At 41.4% G+C, this 17,297-nt stretch overlaps 1 protein-coding gene across 1 annotated transcript in view; it reads right to left on the reverse strand.

The window, feature by feature from the left end:
* Window positions 1–17,297, reverse strand: part of LOC124775015 (division abnormally delayed protein-like) — a 616,132-nt gene that overhangs the window by 100,291 nt on the left and 498,544 nt on the right. The window contains exons 5-6 of the mRNA XM_047249776.1: window positions 11,465–11,618; window positions 6,511–6,673 (exon numbers count right to left, since the gene is read on the reverse strand). Coding sequence (XP_047105732.1) covers window positions 6,511–6,673; window positions 11,465–11,618 — 317 coding nt within the window. The remainder of the gene's footprint in view (window positions 1–6,510; window positions 6,674–11,464; window positions 11,619–17,297) is intronic.

The raw sequence follows: 17,297 nt of genomic DNA on the forward strand, positions 1-17,297 counted from the left end.
CCACAGTTGCAACTTTTTTAAATCGTAAGATGGCATTGTCTTCTATATGTGTATAAGCAGTTCAAATAGAACTTCCTTCAGCTTTGCATGTGACTTGATTATTTTTTTATTACGGTAAAAGAAAAGGTAGCTCAAAATATCTTTAGTGCCCCCTCCTTGAGGTTTTTCTCTATCCGCCACTGTTCCGTATACCATTAAAAATTACAAAATATGCGTTTTTTTAATTATTCAGCGTTGAATGTGAAACAGCTGTGAATGATACAGCTTTTCGTTTTCATATTAGGATTCAGAACACTAAAAACCACAAAACGGAGCAATTTTCATTAAACATACTTTTTCTCAATGTTGGACCTTGTAATGGTACTTGAATTACGTAACCATTACGGCACCTCACCTGAACCTCTCGATACCAGTAATATTCTACTGTGTTTCTGTAAAGTAGTTGACATACTTCTGAGACAACATTCAGATTTGATTTCATTTGTGATACATCGATATGTTTATATTGCAATGATATTATTCTTATGTGTATTCTTTCTTTTGTCACTATGATCTTTGACGTACTTGTAACTCTGATTTTTGGGCGCGTAAGCGAATATTAGTTAGTTGTTAACTTGTTAGAGAGTCGGACCTTGAAACGGTCAAGTGTTGGACGTCATGTTGGAAAGACGCATAACGTAGTCCGCTTATAACATGTGAACTTTAACAGTGACTGTGAGAGGGATGTTTTTAAGCATGTTTTGTAATGTGAAGTGATGTTTTGTGTTTACGTGATATTGCAATAAAATGCAAGTAAAAAGAAGTGTAATTTAAATTTGGAGTGCTGATTATTTTTTTACATCACCATTGTCTAGTAAAAGTATAAGCTTCAAGAATGGTTTGTGAAGCGCATCTACAAAACTTTTGAATATAGCAGGATAAAACCTAGGCCTCTTTGCATCCGAGCTTGGAATCATAACCACCTAGATTTTCAACGATTGAGCCATGATTTTACGACGAGACCAGCGTGGGAAACAATCAGATGAGTGCCTAGTTTTTTCATTATTACATGAAATGACTATTAACTGTGTTCTAATGACACCTGCCACATAATATGACTGTTGTTGCCCGATAATGCAGTATTTAGCAGCGTGAGCAACACCACAATCGTTATTAAAATTTTGACCTTTGTTGTGGTAGGGTTGTTAGAACCTTGACATTCAAATGGTTCAAATGGCTCTAAGCACTATGGGACTTAACATCTGAGGTCATCAGTCCCCTAGAATTAGAACTAATTAAACCTAACTAACCTACGGAAATCACACACATCCATGGCCGAATCATTATTCGAACCTGTGACCGTAGCGGCAGCGCGGTTCCAGACTGAAGAGCCTAGAACCGTTTGGGAATATTGATATTATACCGCCAACAGTTGTCTCGTAAAGTTGTTGATTCATACACATGAAAAAGCAATTTACACACGTGTAATGGAGAATACATTACTCTTTAAAATTTCTCAGAACATTAGAAGATGGTATCGTACAGGGACCCGAGCCAGAAACCTTCCCTTTCACAGTCTATGCTCTTTACTGGCTGTGCTACCCCGGGACGACTCGCGACCCACCCTTGGAACTTTGACTTCTGTCAGTACCTCTGGTTCTTTACAAGATACACAGAAGTTTCTCTCACACAGGTTACAGGACTGGCGCTCCTGGATTAGAGGATTTTGCAGTGAAAGGCTTGGACACGGCCTAGGCCCTATGAAACTGCATTTAAAATGAATCTTTCGTTCTGTGCCGGAGTGTGCGCCGATTAGAAACTTGCTAAGCAGATTAAAACTGTGAGGGTAAGTTGTGAGTCGCACTCTGCTAGCTCAGTTTTGTAGAGGTATTGCCAGAGTAAGACAAGGTCCGGGTTCCAATTCTTGTCCAAACACGGTTTTCTTGTCTGGTTTGATGCAGTCCGCCCGAATTCGTCCCTCATTTGCTCAAAAATAGTATAATTCCTCCACTTTACTTCGTGGTCACCAATTTCGAACTTAATTTTATCGCTGATCTGATTTTTGCTACTCTCTACTTTCGTCTTTCTTCAGTTTACTCTGGAGTCACAGTGTGTGCTCATTAGACTGTTCATTCCATTCAGCATCTCCTGTAATTCTTTCTCACTTTCACTGAGGGTACTAATGTCATCAATGAATCAAAGATACCAATACCCTTTCATTCAGAATTTTAATCCTCCCCCACATTTCTAACCCCAGGTCTTCGTCCCTGGTCTTCTGATTAATAAAGTTAGAAAGTTTCAAAACGCGCGCACTTTGCTGTAGAGTGAAATGATCATTGCTACTCTTTGCTTAAAGCTCACAAGCCAATGGTCCAGTCCGAGATGTCGAAATCTATCCAGAAATTTTTCACGTGCGAAGAACACACCAAAAGGTGCAAAGGCGCACTGTAAATATATATTTTTTTAAAACGTTGAAGTTACTCTTTGCCGCACGAAGAACCACTTAGAGCAGGGGTTTGTACAGCCTTTCCTGCCTTGTGCGGAACCGGCGAATAAGCAGATGCAGCCGTGACAAGAGAACGCAGTGCTGCTTAGCGCGAAATCCGCAGTTCACACACGCAAATTTTAAGCACTTGTATGTGTAATTGTTACAAAAGTGACTACCAGAGGAAAAGAAACGTAGGCAGTGTATGATATTACATTACAGACGACTTCCGTCAATCGGGTCTTTAACCTGTTGACAGTAATTATTTTATAACAACTCCTGTAACACGGTTCTTATGATAATTTTAGGTAAAGTAGATTTTGCCAACTTCTTTATTCCGTGATCGTCACAAAAATGCAAAGTAACTACTGGATGACTAAAACGAACATCTTCCTTACACCATTCACACCTATTAAAAGAAATATTACTCCATTCAGGCATTTCACAGTAATTACTAGTTCTATTTAGACAGAATTGAGATGGTATAAGAAATGGTTGTGGCCGTTGTTCTACATATTGAGCTGCATACTAGGCATATTTGATCAAATTTATAAAAAGTGTTGATGCGAATTGACAACGCACAAATGACTTTAGTTTAACGATACTGTTGCGCTGATAAACCTGAAATGACAAACAGTTATCAGAACTTATATTTTCCAGTTTTCTGAAAAATACTTTGCGCTGATGAAAAATTTCCTCGAGAGGCTGAATCACACTATTAGTTCCGGATGGTACCCGAAATATATTAAGAGTCATTCGTCGCTCTCCTAAAGACAGAGGCGTCGTTATGTCCACAACAAGAGCCCAACAAAAGTAATTAATTATTTCTTCAACTGGTAAGAAGACGTTCCGGATGTAGTATTGAAAATTACTCTCTCCTATTTTTTCCAGGTTTTGCTACATTGATTATAAGATTTCTGCAACTAAACAGTTTTTTTTCAATTTTTTTTCTATTTGGCCTAGAGGTCCCCGAAAACAGATTAAAGCTCGCTAATGCTTCAAAAGTGCGCAACAAACTTCACTCGAAATGATAAAGTGCGGCTCGCACGTAGTTCTTGCACAAAACCTGACTGACTGACTTGATGAACGACATTTTAGAGGATAGCAAGAACCTTTGTCTTCACATTAGCTACAAATTTCTCTATAATATTACCTATTAGCTACACGTTCTGTGCTGTACAAGTTTACTTGAAGCAACCTTCGTAATTCTATGTCTTCCTTTCGTCTAATTTCGTGAATCCGTTTAACCAGGTTGAAGAAACATGGAAATCAGCAACATTCATCTCATTCACAATTCAGAGGTCCCAGTCTCGTAGATCTCCCACAGTAATGCTTCATTGACTCTCACAAGTAGTTCAGAATAGTTTCTGATTCACACTTTTGCGATTTACATTTTGGCGCATATTTCATACTTTGTGTATATCTTTGTTCCATTTATGCAATTTAAATTCAGATTTTACGGAACTAAACTGGCTTTGCACACTGCTAAACTTTAAGTTTTCTCTCTCTGCTTCGTTTAACCAAAACAACTGCAGCCTTTTCTTTGCCACTTAAAGCTAATATTGTACATGTTTTGTTTGGGCTGGGAAGGTTCAAAACGGTTCTAGGCACTACGAGACTTAACATCGGAGGTCATCAGTCCCCTAGACTCAGAACTACAACACACACATCCATGCCCGAGGCAGGATTCGAACCTACGACCGTAGAGGCAGCACGGTTCCGGACTGAAGCGCCTAGGACCGCCCGGCCACATCGGCCGGCGGCTAGGAAGGTACTATAGTTTTGTTCTGGACTGTAATTAGCACAAGTATCGTCATTCAAACCACAATTCACGACATTTTCAGAGGCATTTTCTGGTTCTTCTAATTATTCTCCCACAATTTGTAACAAAATGTCGACATCATTCGAATGAATGTCAAAGAAATTAACAAACAAATAACACATACGTAGGTCTTCAGGAGAAGTAGGTGATTTCGACTGCATACCACATTCTTCGTATTCCATCTTTGCAAGGTTAAAATCATTAACTGGATTCCACATTACTGTGAGACTCTGGAACCTGCCCTAAGACAGATACTACACTACTGGCCATTGAAATTGCCACACCACGAAGTTGACGTGCTACAGACGCGAAATATAATCGACAGGAAGAAGATGCTGTGATATGTAAATGATTAGCTTTTCAGAGCATCCACACAAGGTTGGCGCCGGTGACGACACCTACAACGTGCTGACATGAGGAAAGTTTCCAACCGAGTTCTCATACACAAACAGCAGTTGACCGGCGTTGCCTGGTGAAACGTTGTTGTGATGCCTCGTGTAAGGAGGAGAAATGCGTACCATCACATGTCCGACTTTAATAAAGGTCGGATTGTAGCCTTTCCCGATTGCGGATTATCGTATCGCGACAATGCTGCTCTTGTTGGTCGAGATCCAATGACTGTTTAGCAGAATTTGGAATCGGTGGGTTCAGGTGCGTAATACGGAACGCCATGCTGGATCCCAACGGCCTCGTATCACTAGCAGTCGAGATGACAGGCATCTTATCCGCAGGCCTGTAACGGATCGTGCAGCCACGTCTCGATCTCTGAGTCAACAGATGGGGACGTTTGCAAGACAACAACCATCTGCACGAACAGTTCGACGACGTTTGCAGCAGCATGGACTCTTAGCTCGGAGACCATGGTTGCGGTTACCCTTGACGCTGCATCACAGACACGAGCGCCTGCGATGGTGTACTCAACGACTAACCTGGGTGCACGAATGGCAAAACGTCATTTTTTCGGATGAATCCAGGTTCTGTTTACAGCATCATGATGGTCGCATCCGTGTTTGGCGACATCTCGGTGAACGCACATTGGAAGCGTGTATTCGTCATCGCCATAATGGCGTATCATCCGGCATGATGGTATGGGGTGCCACTGGTTACACGTCTCGGTCACCTCTTGTTCGCATTGACGGCACTTTGAACAGTGGACGTTACATTTCAGATGTGTTACGACCCGTAGCTCTACCCTTCATTCGATCCCTGCGAAACCCTACATTTCAGCACAATAATGCACGACCGCATGTTGCAGGTACTGTACGGGCCTTTCTGGATACAGAAAATGTTCGACTGCTGCCCTGGCCAGCACATTCTCCAGGTCTCTCACCAATTGAAAACGTCTGGTCAATGGCGGCCTAGCAACTGGCTTGTCACAATACGCCACTCACTACTCTTGGTGAACTGTGGTATCGTGTTGAAGCTGCATGGGCAGCTGTACCTGTACAAGCCATCCAAGCCCTGTTTGACTCAATGCCCAGGCGTATCAAGGCCGTTATTACGGACAGAAGTGGTTGTTCTGGGTACTGAAAATGTAATCAAATTGCGTGAAAATGTAATCACATGTTAGTTCTAGTATAATATATTTGTCCAATGAATACCTGTTTATCATCTGCATTTCTTCTTGGTGTAGCAATTTTAATGGCCAGTAGTGTATTAACAAGCATACATGAAAGAACGAGTTCCAAAGGCCACTGTAAATTATTATGGATATTTAATGAGTTGCAGATTCGAGCGAACGGCAACTGTGAGCAATTATGTCAGAGAAACTATTAACAGAAACTGAAATTCGCTTCACAAACTGTGATCGCGTAGCGCCATGTTACCTGTTTACAGATGCGCTGTAAACAAGAGCTGGGCGCCTGCCGTGTTGCGGGTGTGCTGTCTGCTACAGTCACGGTAGTGGTGTACAATTGGCGAGCAACGAATTTGGCAATTCGCAACATTTTTTTAAATACTTGGGGTGCGAGCAGATAATATTCTGACACTGTGTTTCTTTCGGTGTATTCCTCCTCTATAAAAAAATTCAGTGTAGGTTTCGATATGTCGGACTGGACTGTACCCTTGTCGGAGTCTGGAGAAGTGACAAAGAGATACACTTCGGCAGATGAGATGCAATAGGGCGATTGAAAAGGCAGGGAGCTCTGCCTAAGGAAGACAAAGACCTCGCACACGCCTGCGATGCACCGATGCTGTTTAAGAGTATAGTGAGAGGTGTACTCACTCTCCGATGCGCTGGCCGTTCCAGCAGTCGGCCGTGTCGCGGGTCTCGGCGAAGCTCTCGTCCGAGCAGAGCGATTCTGCCAGGTTGGCGTAGAAGCCGCGGCTCTTGCTCAGGCTGGCCAGGAACGGCTGCAGCCTGGACGACAGGGTGTCCGTCGCAGGGGCTGAAAACACAGGCCGCCACTCAATTCTATCCGTGCTTCTTTTAAACAATCGACATATTGTCAAATGGACGCTTGTGATCTTACAACTGTTTTGATGATTTTGTAAAGCAGGTGTCACAGCATAAAAACGAGAACATATTCGCAAAATGTCTAGCAAAAATAAAACAAACATGTGAGACACACACTGAATTACTGTGTAATAAATGGTCACCAAAAACAGTCGTTACATTTGCAGGCACTGTTATCTCAAAGCACACTGTCGAATTTACTAATGTGATCGAACAAAGATGAACAATGTAGGCTATCAGTCTCTTTGGCGTATTCTGTGGCTGACTCCAGAGAAGTGATGAAGGAACTAAACTAGAGTTAAAAAACTAGAAACCCGCATCGATTGCGAAAAAAGCACCTAGTGTTAACCTAGGTTTCGGCGTAGATAACTACACCTTCTTCAGAAAAATGAAACCCACGACGTCTTTAGATTACGTCCCTCTCAGCCCCCCCCCCCCCCCCAGGCTAACTATTGGCTTTAGGAATAGTTTTTAAGAGTTCCTCCCGTTGTCATAGGTAGCTTCATATATGTTTCTTTCCTAGCATAAGCAACCGTGTGCGGTTATTTTTAGGTTTCATCTCCTATTTAGCTCGTCACTTATTCTATCCATTCCATTTTTTGATATACGTTGATCCACGGTTGGGAATATATGGGCTATTTAGCCCCGACCCACGTATAAACTTTCTCGTATTCGTATGCGCATGCGCATTCAAGTAACTTCCCTTGTCTTGCGCATGTGCAAAGGTAGCGGGTCGGGCTTGTAAGTGAGCGACCATTTGTAGCTGCAGTTTATGGCGGGTCATGGCCCATCGAACATAGGCCGATGTGAGGTGGAGCGTACACCATTAAGTTTAGTAGTGGTTTTGACTTTGTACATATGTACTGTTTGTGTTTTCCTTTTTTCGTTTATAAATGTATAGCTATGGTGTTCTTTTAATCATTACAAAAGTTCAAAAGTTTTCTTAGGCACTTGTTGGTTTTATTGTTCTGAAGAAGGTGTAGTTATCTACGCCGAAACCTAGGTTAACACTAGGTGCTTTTTTTCGCAATCGAGGCGGGTTTCTAGTTTTTTAATATATTAACCAACGATTGCTCACGCGCTGCGATGTTGAATGTTCTTAAACTAGAGTTACATAAACTCAAAATTCTCATATATCTTTGGACGGTCGTTCTACGTTGTAAATACGTAATGTAAACACGTATGCCAGAAAATTTAACAATGGCAGTAGGGGACTGTTACACATCTTATACAACATGAAATATAAGCTTACCCTAGTACATCACATGTCAGTTCTAAAGCAAATTATGTAACCATCTGTCAGTGTATTATGAAGAGGACCAATGGATATTATAGGAACGTTCTATGAAAGAGCCTATGAATGTTTACTATACAGACATTCGACACTATAATGTAACAATATATTGCAAAGCAATTGTCTACATACTTACACTAGAGAAAATATTAGTCTTGGATACAGGACAAATCCATTATATAATCAAGTTTAATATATTTAAGAGATGACTTAGCTTATAGACGTCTGATCATGCCCGAAGTGGAAGCAGCAACAATCTCAAGACTCTTATATCTATTTGCTGTCTTTCTCTACAGTTTTTACCCTCTACAGCTCCCTCTAGTACTACGGAAGTTATTTCCTAACGTCTTAACATTAGTCCTACCATCCTGTCCCTTCTCCTTATCAATGTTTTCCATATATTCCTTTCCTCGCCGGTTTTCCGGAAAACCTCCTCATTCCTTGCCTTATCAGTCCACCTAATTTTCAACATTCTTCTATGACACCACATTTCAAATGCTTCGATTCTCTTCTGTTACGGTTTTCCAAAAGTCCGCGTCTCACTACCATACAATGCTGTGGTCCATACGTACATTCTCAGAAATACATGAGTTATTTTGCTGCCTAGGTACCAGATTTCTTTAACTTCATCTACTTCGTCATCGCCGACCGGAGTGGCCGAGCGGTTCTCGGCGCTACAGTCTGGAACCGCGCGACCGCTACGGTCGCAGGTTCAAATACTGCCTCGGGCATGGATGTGTGTGATGTCCTTAGGTTAGTAAGGTTTAAGTAGTTCTAAGTTCTAGGGGACTGATGACCTCAGCAGTTAAGTCCCATGGTACTCAGAGCCATTTGAACCATTTTTTTACTTAGTCATCACCAACCCTGATGTTTTCTCGCTGTTCTCATTTCTGCTACTTCTCATCTCTTTCGTCTTTTTTCGTTTAGTGTCAATCCACGTTCTGATAAGGCAAGGAATGAGGAGGTTTCCCGGAGAATCGTCGAGGAAAGGAATATATGGAAAACACTGACAAGCAGAAGGGACAGGATAGTAAGACATCTGTTAAGGCATTAGAAAATAACGTTCTGTTCATTCATTCAACACATCCTGTAATTCTTTTTCACTTCCACTGAGGATAACAATGTCTTCAGCGAATCGTATCATCGATATCCTTTCACTCTGAATTTTAATTCCACTCTTGAACCTCTCTTTTATTTCGGCTATTGCTTATTCGATGTATAGGTTGAACAGTAGGGGCGAAAGGCTACATCCCTCTCTTACACACTTTTTAATCCGATCACTTGGTTCTTGGTCTTCCACTTTAATTGATCCCTCTTGGTTCTTGTACAAATTATATATTCCCCGTCTTTCCCTACAGCTTACCCCTATTTTTCTCAGAATTTCGAACATCTTGCACCATTTGACATTGTCGAACGCTATTCCCAGATCGACAAACCCTGTGAACGCGCCTTGATTTTTCTTTAGCCTTCATTGTACTCTTTGCATTGCTCAAGTCTCTCCTCTGTTTTTAACAGTGGAATTCGCATTACACTCTTAATGTTACCACCCATGCTTTTAAATTCACGGAAGGTTTGTTTTGACTTTTCTATATGCTGAGTCAGTCCATCTGATTATTATTTCTTTTTCGATTTCATCACATTTTTCATGCATCCATTTCGCTTTAGCTTTCCTGCAATTCCTGTTCATTTCATTCCTAAGAGACTTGTATTTCTAAATTTCCCTGACCATTTTTGTAGTTGTTTCTTTCATCGATCAACTGAAGTATTTCATCTGTTACCTGTGGCTTCTTCCCAGTTACTTTCTTTGACCCTACGTTTTTCTTTCGAACTTCTGTGATTGGCCATTTTAGTGATGTCTATTCCTCTTCAACTGAACTGTCTACTACGCTATTCATTGTCTAGTATCTATAGTCTTAGATAACTTCAAACGTATATCTTCATTCCTTCGCCCTTCCGTACCCCATTTCTTTGCGTATTGATTCTTCTTGACTAGTCTCTTAAACTTCAGGCCACTCATCATCATTTCTAAAGTGTGATCTGGGTCTATACTTGCTCCTGGGTGCGCCTTACAATCCAGTATCTGATTTCGCAATGTAATTTTACTGGAATCCTCCCGTATCTCCCGGCCTTTTACAAGTATAGCTGCCGGCCGGGGTGGCCGAGCGGTTCTAGGCGCTACAGTCTGGAACCGCGCGACCACTACGGTCTCAGGTTCGAATCCTGCCTCGGGCATGGATGTGTGTGATGTCCTTAGGTTAGTTAGGTTTAAGTAGTTTTAAGTTCTAACAGACTGATGAACTCAGAAGTTAAGTCCCATAGTGCTCAGAGCCATTTGAACCAAATATAGCTCCCTCCTCTTGTGATTCTTGCACAGAGTATTCGCTATAACCGTCTGAGATTTATTGCGGAACTATACAAGACTTTTCCTCTCTCATTACTAATACCAAGTCCATAACGTCTCTAACTCTTTCTTGTAGCCCGCATCTCGTGGTCGTGCGGTTGCTTTCTCGCTTCCCACACCCGGGTTCCCGGGTTCGATTCCCGGCGGGGTCAGGGATTTTCTCTGCCTCGTGATGGCTGGGTGTTGTGTGATGTCCTTAGGTTAGTTAGGTTTAAGTAGTTCTAAGTTCTAGGGGACTGATGACCATAGATGTTAAGTCCCATAGTGCTCAGAGCCATTTGAACCATTTTTTCTTTCTTGTACTCTTCCCCTACAATCGCACTACAGTCCCCAATGGCTATTAGATTTTGATCTCCCGTTAAGTACTGAATTACCCGATAAATATCCTTACATACTTTCTCTCTTTCTTCATCTTTGGCTTGCGGCGTGGACATGTAAACCTTAACTATCACTGAGCTATTCACAGTAACTCACTCTCTGTCCTATCTTGCTGTTCATAACGAATTGTACTCCCGTAATATTTTCTGCTGCTGTTGATATCTATACTGATCTGATCAGAAATCTTTGTCTTCTTTCCACTGCACTTCACTGACCCCACTCTATCTAGATTGGGTCTTCCATTTCCATTCCCAGACTCGTAAACATTATCCTTTCGTTGATTATTCAGTTTTTTTCTCATGGGCACCTTCCCGTTGGCAGTCCCCTCACGGATATCAGAATGGGGACTACTCTTTTGCCAATGGAGAGGTCATCATGACAATTTACCTTATTTACTTCATACATTACACACTACAGAGAGGTTCAGAATTGGCCGTTGCACACTATAGCAATCTCTGGTGATAAGGAATTTAATGCCACGACCTCTCCATCTCGTCGGTCGAATACTGCTGGTGAAAATTTCTTCCACCATCAGTATTCGAGTAGGTACCGCCTAGCAGTAGCCCTGCGTGTGGGAGTGCCTCGGCAACCCCGACAGTGGAAGGAGAGTAGTCGCGACAATCTGGTGTAGGCGGAGGCTGCGTGCTCACCGTGGGCCGCGCCCTGCTCCCGCTGCGGCGCGTCTCCGCCCCCGCCGCCCCCGCTGCCAGCGGCCGCCTCCTCCGCGCTGCCGCCACCACCGCCACCCACCTGGGGCTCCTCTGGGACAGCCGCCCACCGGTACGGCCCACACGACAGCTTCACCTGCACAAGTGTACGCCACACACAAAAATGTTACGCCGCCGCAAAAAACGCTCTGACAGGCACCAGCTGCACTGTACAGCTGTCAACATTAAAAGTGCAGAAGAAATGATCGAACGGATAGGTGGAAAGGGTACACTGAGGACCTCGAAATGTGTGGGAATAAATGCCCCAAGGAAAGAGATGGTTTCATTGGCACCCTTGTACCAGCCCCTGAGATCTTTTCGTGTAGATTCTGAGCGGTAGTGTGTCTGAAATGGTTTCCTGGACACTCAAAAGAAAATTGCATGATTTCAAAGCTAGGCGTCACGTTGCTCATGTCAATCGCAGAGGCGTCAAAAGAAAGGCTGGAATATGGATAAGAGGGGATGTGACGACCCTCTCATCGTGTGACACGTATACGGTGACATTGGAAAGAACTGTGGTGAAATTTTGTGCCAATGTGGCATCAACGACCTAACATAAATATCTGAGCTCCGGGCTTCTTTTCCGCATGTGTCAATTTGCTACCTCAAGCGTCGCAGAGCACGAGAGTGACGTCGCAGGGTACCACAGCTTTACATAATTACAGAGAAAGGTTGTAGGCGCGTATGAGTCAAATTTCAAACTTCTATGTTGCAATCGGAGACAATAACTGCGTTTGGAAAATGTGGTCCTTTAATACTTTTGCACAGTGAATATTACTAAAGGCTAACAGGAGTCGCGATCATAGTGGTGCCTGTCTTACAGCTTCCAAGGATAGCAAAAATTTGATTCTCAGTAGTTCATAGAACCACTGAGCGAATTTAAAAATTTAAAATGTTGTCATAATCTTCTCGCAGACAACTGTACCTTAAGTTAAAGGTTCACAACAGTAAAACAAGTAGTATAATTAGAAATTCTGCATACGTAACCCACGACGTGAGAATCACTCACAAAGAGAGGTTCCCAGCAGTGATATCGACTTTTTTAAATCATCTATACTATGATATAGGTTAAGGTCCCAGATTTGATACCCTACTGACGTTCACCCTGCTGGGCCATCATTTGCCAGTAATCGACGAAGGAAAAAATCGGAATTTCGCGTGATGCTCTTCAACTCTAAAAAAAGGACGTTTAACAGACTGTTTACACAGCGTGACCGTTATACCACAGGCCTCACGTGCAAGAAGTCGTGGGTTCGGATTTTGTCGGTTGCTTTGAATTTTTTATTTTTATATCTCTATCGAAATTACTTCGATCATTATTTTTATTCAGTAAACTAGATTAAATGTAATTTTTATCTCTATTCCTTTGTCACATTTTAATCAACATATTAACTTTGCTCTCATTTTTTCCTTCCTTCCTTTCTTTTTTCACATGGGGTCTTTGTGTATGTGAATTTATTTGTATTTATCTATCAAAGTATTTAAACATCTGAAACTGCCGATGTACGGTTAAAAAACAAAAGGTGAAATAATCTATTTAACGTTGACTTTGCAATTGTGTCAAAAATGTATTTTTTGCTACAATATGTACATTCTTCTGGATGGTTAAGATCATGAAAAAACGTTTAAAACAGGAACTCTTACTCCACTGTGGACAAATTAGCACATATGCAGATTTAAACGAAAGAATGAATAATAAATAACATGAAACTCACGCAAAATGAAGATTGGAAATAATGAATGCAGTAACATGGATAAAAATTTAGGATGATACAAAAGGAAAAATTAAATCGGAGTTAATACATAAAAAGTAATTAAAATCATATGGACAAAGATTCCAAGTGGAAAACGAATGATACGGCGAAAAAATCAGACCAATTTGAAAAAGTTAATAAGTTGATTAAAATCGTGTGACGAAGAAATAGAAACCAATAAATAAATAAATTCAACTCTAATCTTTGAATAAAAATAACAATCAAAGTAATTTAGTAAACATTTAAAAATAAAACATTTCTAACAACCCGACGACTTTCGAACTTAACCGTTACACTGCTTAACCCGTCTGTTAAACGCCCCTTTTTTCAAAGCTGAAGAGCATCAAGCGAAATTCCGAAGTTTTTTTCGTCGGTTACTCGCAAACAAGAGCCCAATAGGATGAATGGTTGCAGGGTGTGAAACATGGGACCTCCCTTGGATCAATAAGGCGCTACGCATAATAAAATTCCTTTGAAATTTCTCAGTTCATTGTGAGAAATGGCAATCAGACGAATACACGTTGGAGTGCAAAATCTATCAGACTGGAGACATACCATCGGACTTTCGGAAAAGACTCCACACAATCCCGAAAGACAGCAATCACAGATAAGTGCGAGAACTATCATAATCAGCTTAACAACCCATTCATCGCATTAACTTCTCATGGTCGGGATTCCGACTCATGCAGAATTTTTTAAATCCCATTATGTTCACAGTTAACTGGAAAATTATGGATTTCACTACTGCAGTTTCAGCATTTAGGCCATGGCCAAGTGGTACTGCAAAAAGATTTTGCTTCAGCACATGTCAGATTTGAAACTCCTCCGACATGCAGACATGTCATCGACAGAACTAAGCGTTTTCACAGTAGGAGTACAGTAACACCAAACGTGCGCGAAGTTCTGTAGATCGTGAAATTATATCAATTACGTGAACTGTTCAGTTCACACGTAAATAGTGTGTTGAACACTGATTTAAAGCGAATTGTGTTAAGGATGTTAAACTGGTAACATCACAACTGGAGATCAGGAATTTGACGAAATGAAGGAACTCTACCACATTAGCGGCAAAATAACAGAAGACGGAAAAAACAATGGGGACATAAAAAGCAGAGTCGCACAGGCAAAGAGGGCGTTTTTCTGGCCAAGAGAAGTCTACTTGTATCAAACACATATCTTAATTTGAAGAAAAAATTTCTGAGAATGCACATTTGACCCACAACGGTCTATGGAACGGAAACAAGGACTGTGGAAAAATGAGAGAAGAAGATAATCGAAACATATGAAATGTGGTGATACCGACGACTGCTTAAAATTAAGTGGACTAATAACATAATTAACGAGGAGCGAGGACAGAAATATGTGGAAAACACTGAGTAGAAGAAGGGATGGAATGATAATATAAGGGTTAGTCCCATGAAAACAGTGAGTAAACTTTTTATTACTTCTAAAGTAATCGCCACAACTGTTAACACATTTTCTAGACCGTGAGGCAAGACAATCAATGGCTTCCTCGAAAAATGTTTGTGGTTGTCTAAGCGACCGTGATTGTACGCAGACATACACGTCTTCGTACGAAGCAAATCGACGGCCACGAATATCTTTCTTCGGACTACAAAAATATGAAACCGCATAGGGAGAGATCGGGATTGTACGGAGGACGTGTAAGGGCTTCTCAGAGAAACTTCTGCAGCGTAGTCTAAACAACATTGCCAACATGTGGGCCCGTCCTGTTATAACAGCATATTCTGAAAGGAACCGAACTGGTATATACAGTCTGGACGGTAAGGCTTGTTTTTGCTAAGCGACTTGAGACGCTTTGCTAAAACGAGGGTATCTATTTCTAAATTAATCATGTTGGCAGCTGTTCTTGAAGCTAATTCTGCAGTATTTAGTGCAATTACTATTGTGTAAGACTTACGGAAAACCGTGTTTAATAGCTCCGTTGTTGTGTCGCTGTCCTCGGTAACATTGCCACTGCCATCACTTAGTGAAGGTATTTATTGTATTTTGCCACTGGTGTACTTTACATACGACCAGAAGCTCTTTCGATTTTCTATTCTGTTCCGAGATAGTGTTTTGTTTCGAAAACTATTAAAAACAACTCGCATTGCAGTCCGCAGTAAGATTCGCCAATCTTGGAGATTTGCGATCTTGTTAATCTGGTATGCTTTTTTAATTGCTTCTGCAACTGTGCTCAGGCCTGTTTTATGTACCACGTGGTAACTGTTCGGTCTCTCATTAATTTAAGGGGAATAAAACTCGCCGGCCGCGGTGGTCTCGCGGTTCTAGGCGCTCAGTCCGGAACCGCGCGACTGCTACGGTCGCAGGCTCGAATCCTGCCTCTGGCATGGATGTGTGTGATGTCCTTAGGTTAGCTAGGTTTAAGTAGTTCTACGTTCTAGGGGACTGATGACCACAGATGTTAAGTCCCATACTGCTCATAGCCATTTGAACCATTTGAATAAAACTTGCAACTACCATCAACGTTATTTCTTTGAATTCGATTAAGGATGGGCAAGGGATATCGATGTATCAAAATATCGGCATAACTTCAAAATAACATCGATATATAGGGCGATCTTTAAATCATTACTATCGTTCAATGGTATTTGGTATTAAATATCGGAAGCGATATTTTTATTGCCTGTTTTCTCTCATCAGCAGATATTTTGCCCATTCCAGCAACTACCAATCATTCCAATTTGACAGTAAATATCTTACAATGGCCTTAACTTTATTTCTTACTGGGTACTACAAATGAGCACCAGACTTGAATATCAGTGCATCTACAACTGCATAATCATGAAAGCTTGTTACTACTGTGTGTCACTTCCACCTCTGCAAATGCAGGGTACAAGGTGTAAAATGCACACATTTGTTGGCAGCACTCTATGAGAAAAGTAAAAATTACCAACTACGCAACAGAATGTGTGCATCTCTTACTCCCCGATTGCCTGAATCAAGAAAAGATACGCACACTGTAGAAGTAACGTACAATCGGCGCAAAAATTACATACATTACTGCACTGGTATTTAATGGAAAACGAATTCTGTTGTCTGAAATGTTTAGTCGTAATTTCACACCTGTTTTGTCACAAATTGCTCATAAATACTTAATACGCCAAGTCTCTTCTGTTTCGTCCAAAAGAGCAGCTTCCTTATTAAACTTCCTTGTGCTAGATAACCGAAGCAGGTTGACAGGGGAAAATATTAAACAAAGAGTTCCAGTAGTATCTATCAGCGGTTATTATTGGTTTCATTAATTAGTTTTTTTTTTTTTTTGTAAATAGGTGTTTGTATAGTACACCGTGTGTCTTTTTGTGGTTAATCTTGAATAAAATAAAATATTCCTCAATTTTTAAATGTTTGTTAATTATTTCTGTGGCTAAGATCATTTTTCTTAAATTTCTGTATATAGTGAAAATATCGATCAAAGTATCGGTAATTTTGATAATACATCTTTATCTTTGATAAATGTCGATATAATACACAACGTGATCAAAAGTATCCGGACACCTGGCTGAAAATGTATGGTGTTGGCCCACTCTAGCCTTGATGACAGCTTCCACTCTCGCAGGCATACGTTCAATCAGGTGCTGGAAGGTTTCTTGGTGAATTGCAGCTCATTCTTCACGGAGTGCTGCACTGTATGACACAAGTGACACCCTATCACCTGACCACGTTCGAAGTCTGTGAGTTACGCCGAGCGCCCCATTCTGCTCTCTCACGATGAGTATGACTGCTGAGGTCGCTGGTATGGAGTACCTCGCAAACGTATATTTTAGGGATGTCCGAATACTTTTGATCACATAGAGTACACATTGATATTTTCAGGAATTTGCCGGCCGGTGTGGCCATGCGGTTCTAGGCGCTTCAGTCTGGAACCGCGTGACAGCTACGGTCGCAGGTTCGAATCCTCCCTCGGGCATGGATGTGTGTGAAGTCCTTAGGTTAGTTAGGTTTAGTAGGGAACTGATGACCACAGATGTTAAGTCCCATAGTGCTCAGGCCATTATTTT

This window comes from Schistocerca piceifrons, chromosome 2 (genome assembly GCF_021461385.2).
Source record: "Schistocerca piceifrons isolate TAMUIC-IGC-003096 chromosome 2, iqSchPice1.1, whole genome shotgun sequence".
In the NCBI taxonomy this organism is placed as follows: Eukaryota; Metazoa; Arthropoda; class Insecta; order Orthoptera; family Acrididae; genus Schistocerca; species Schistocerca piceifrons.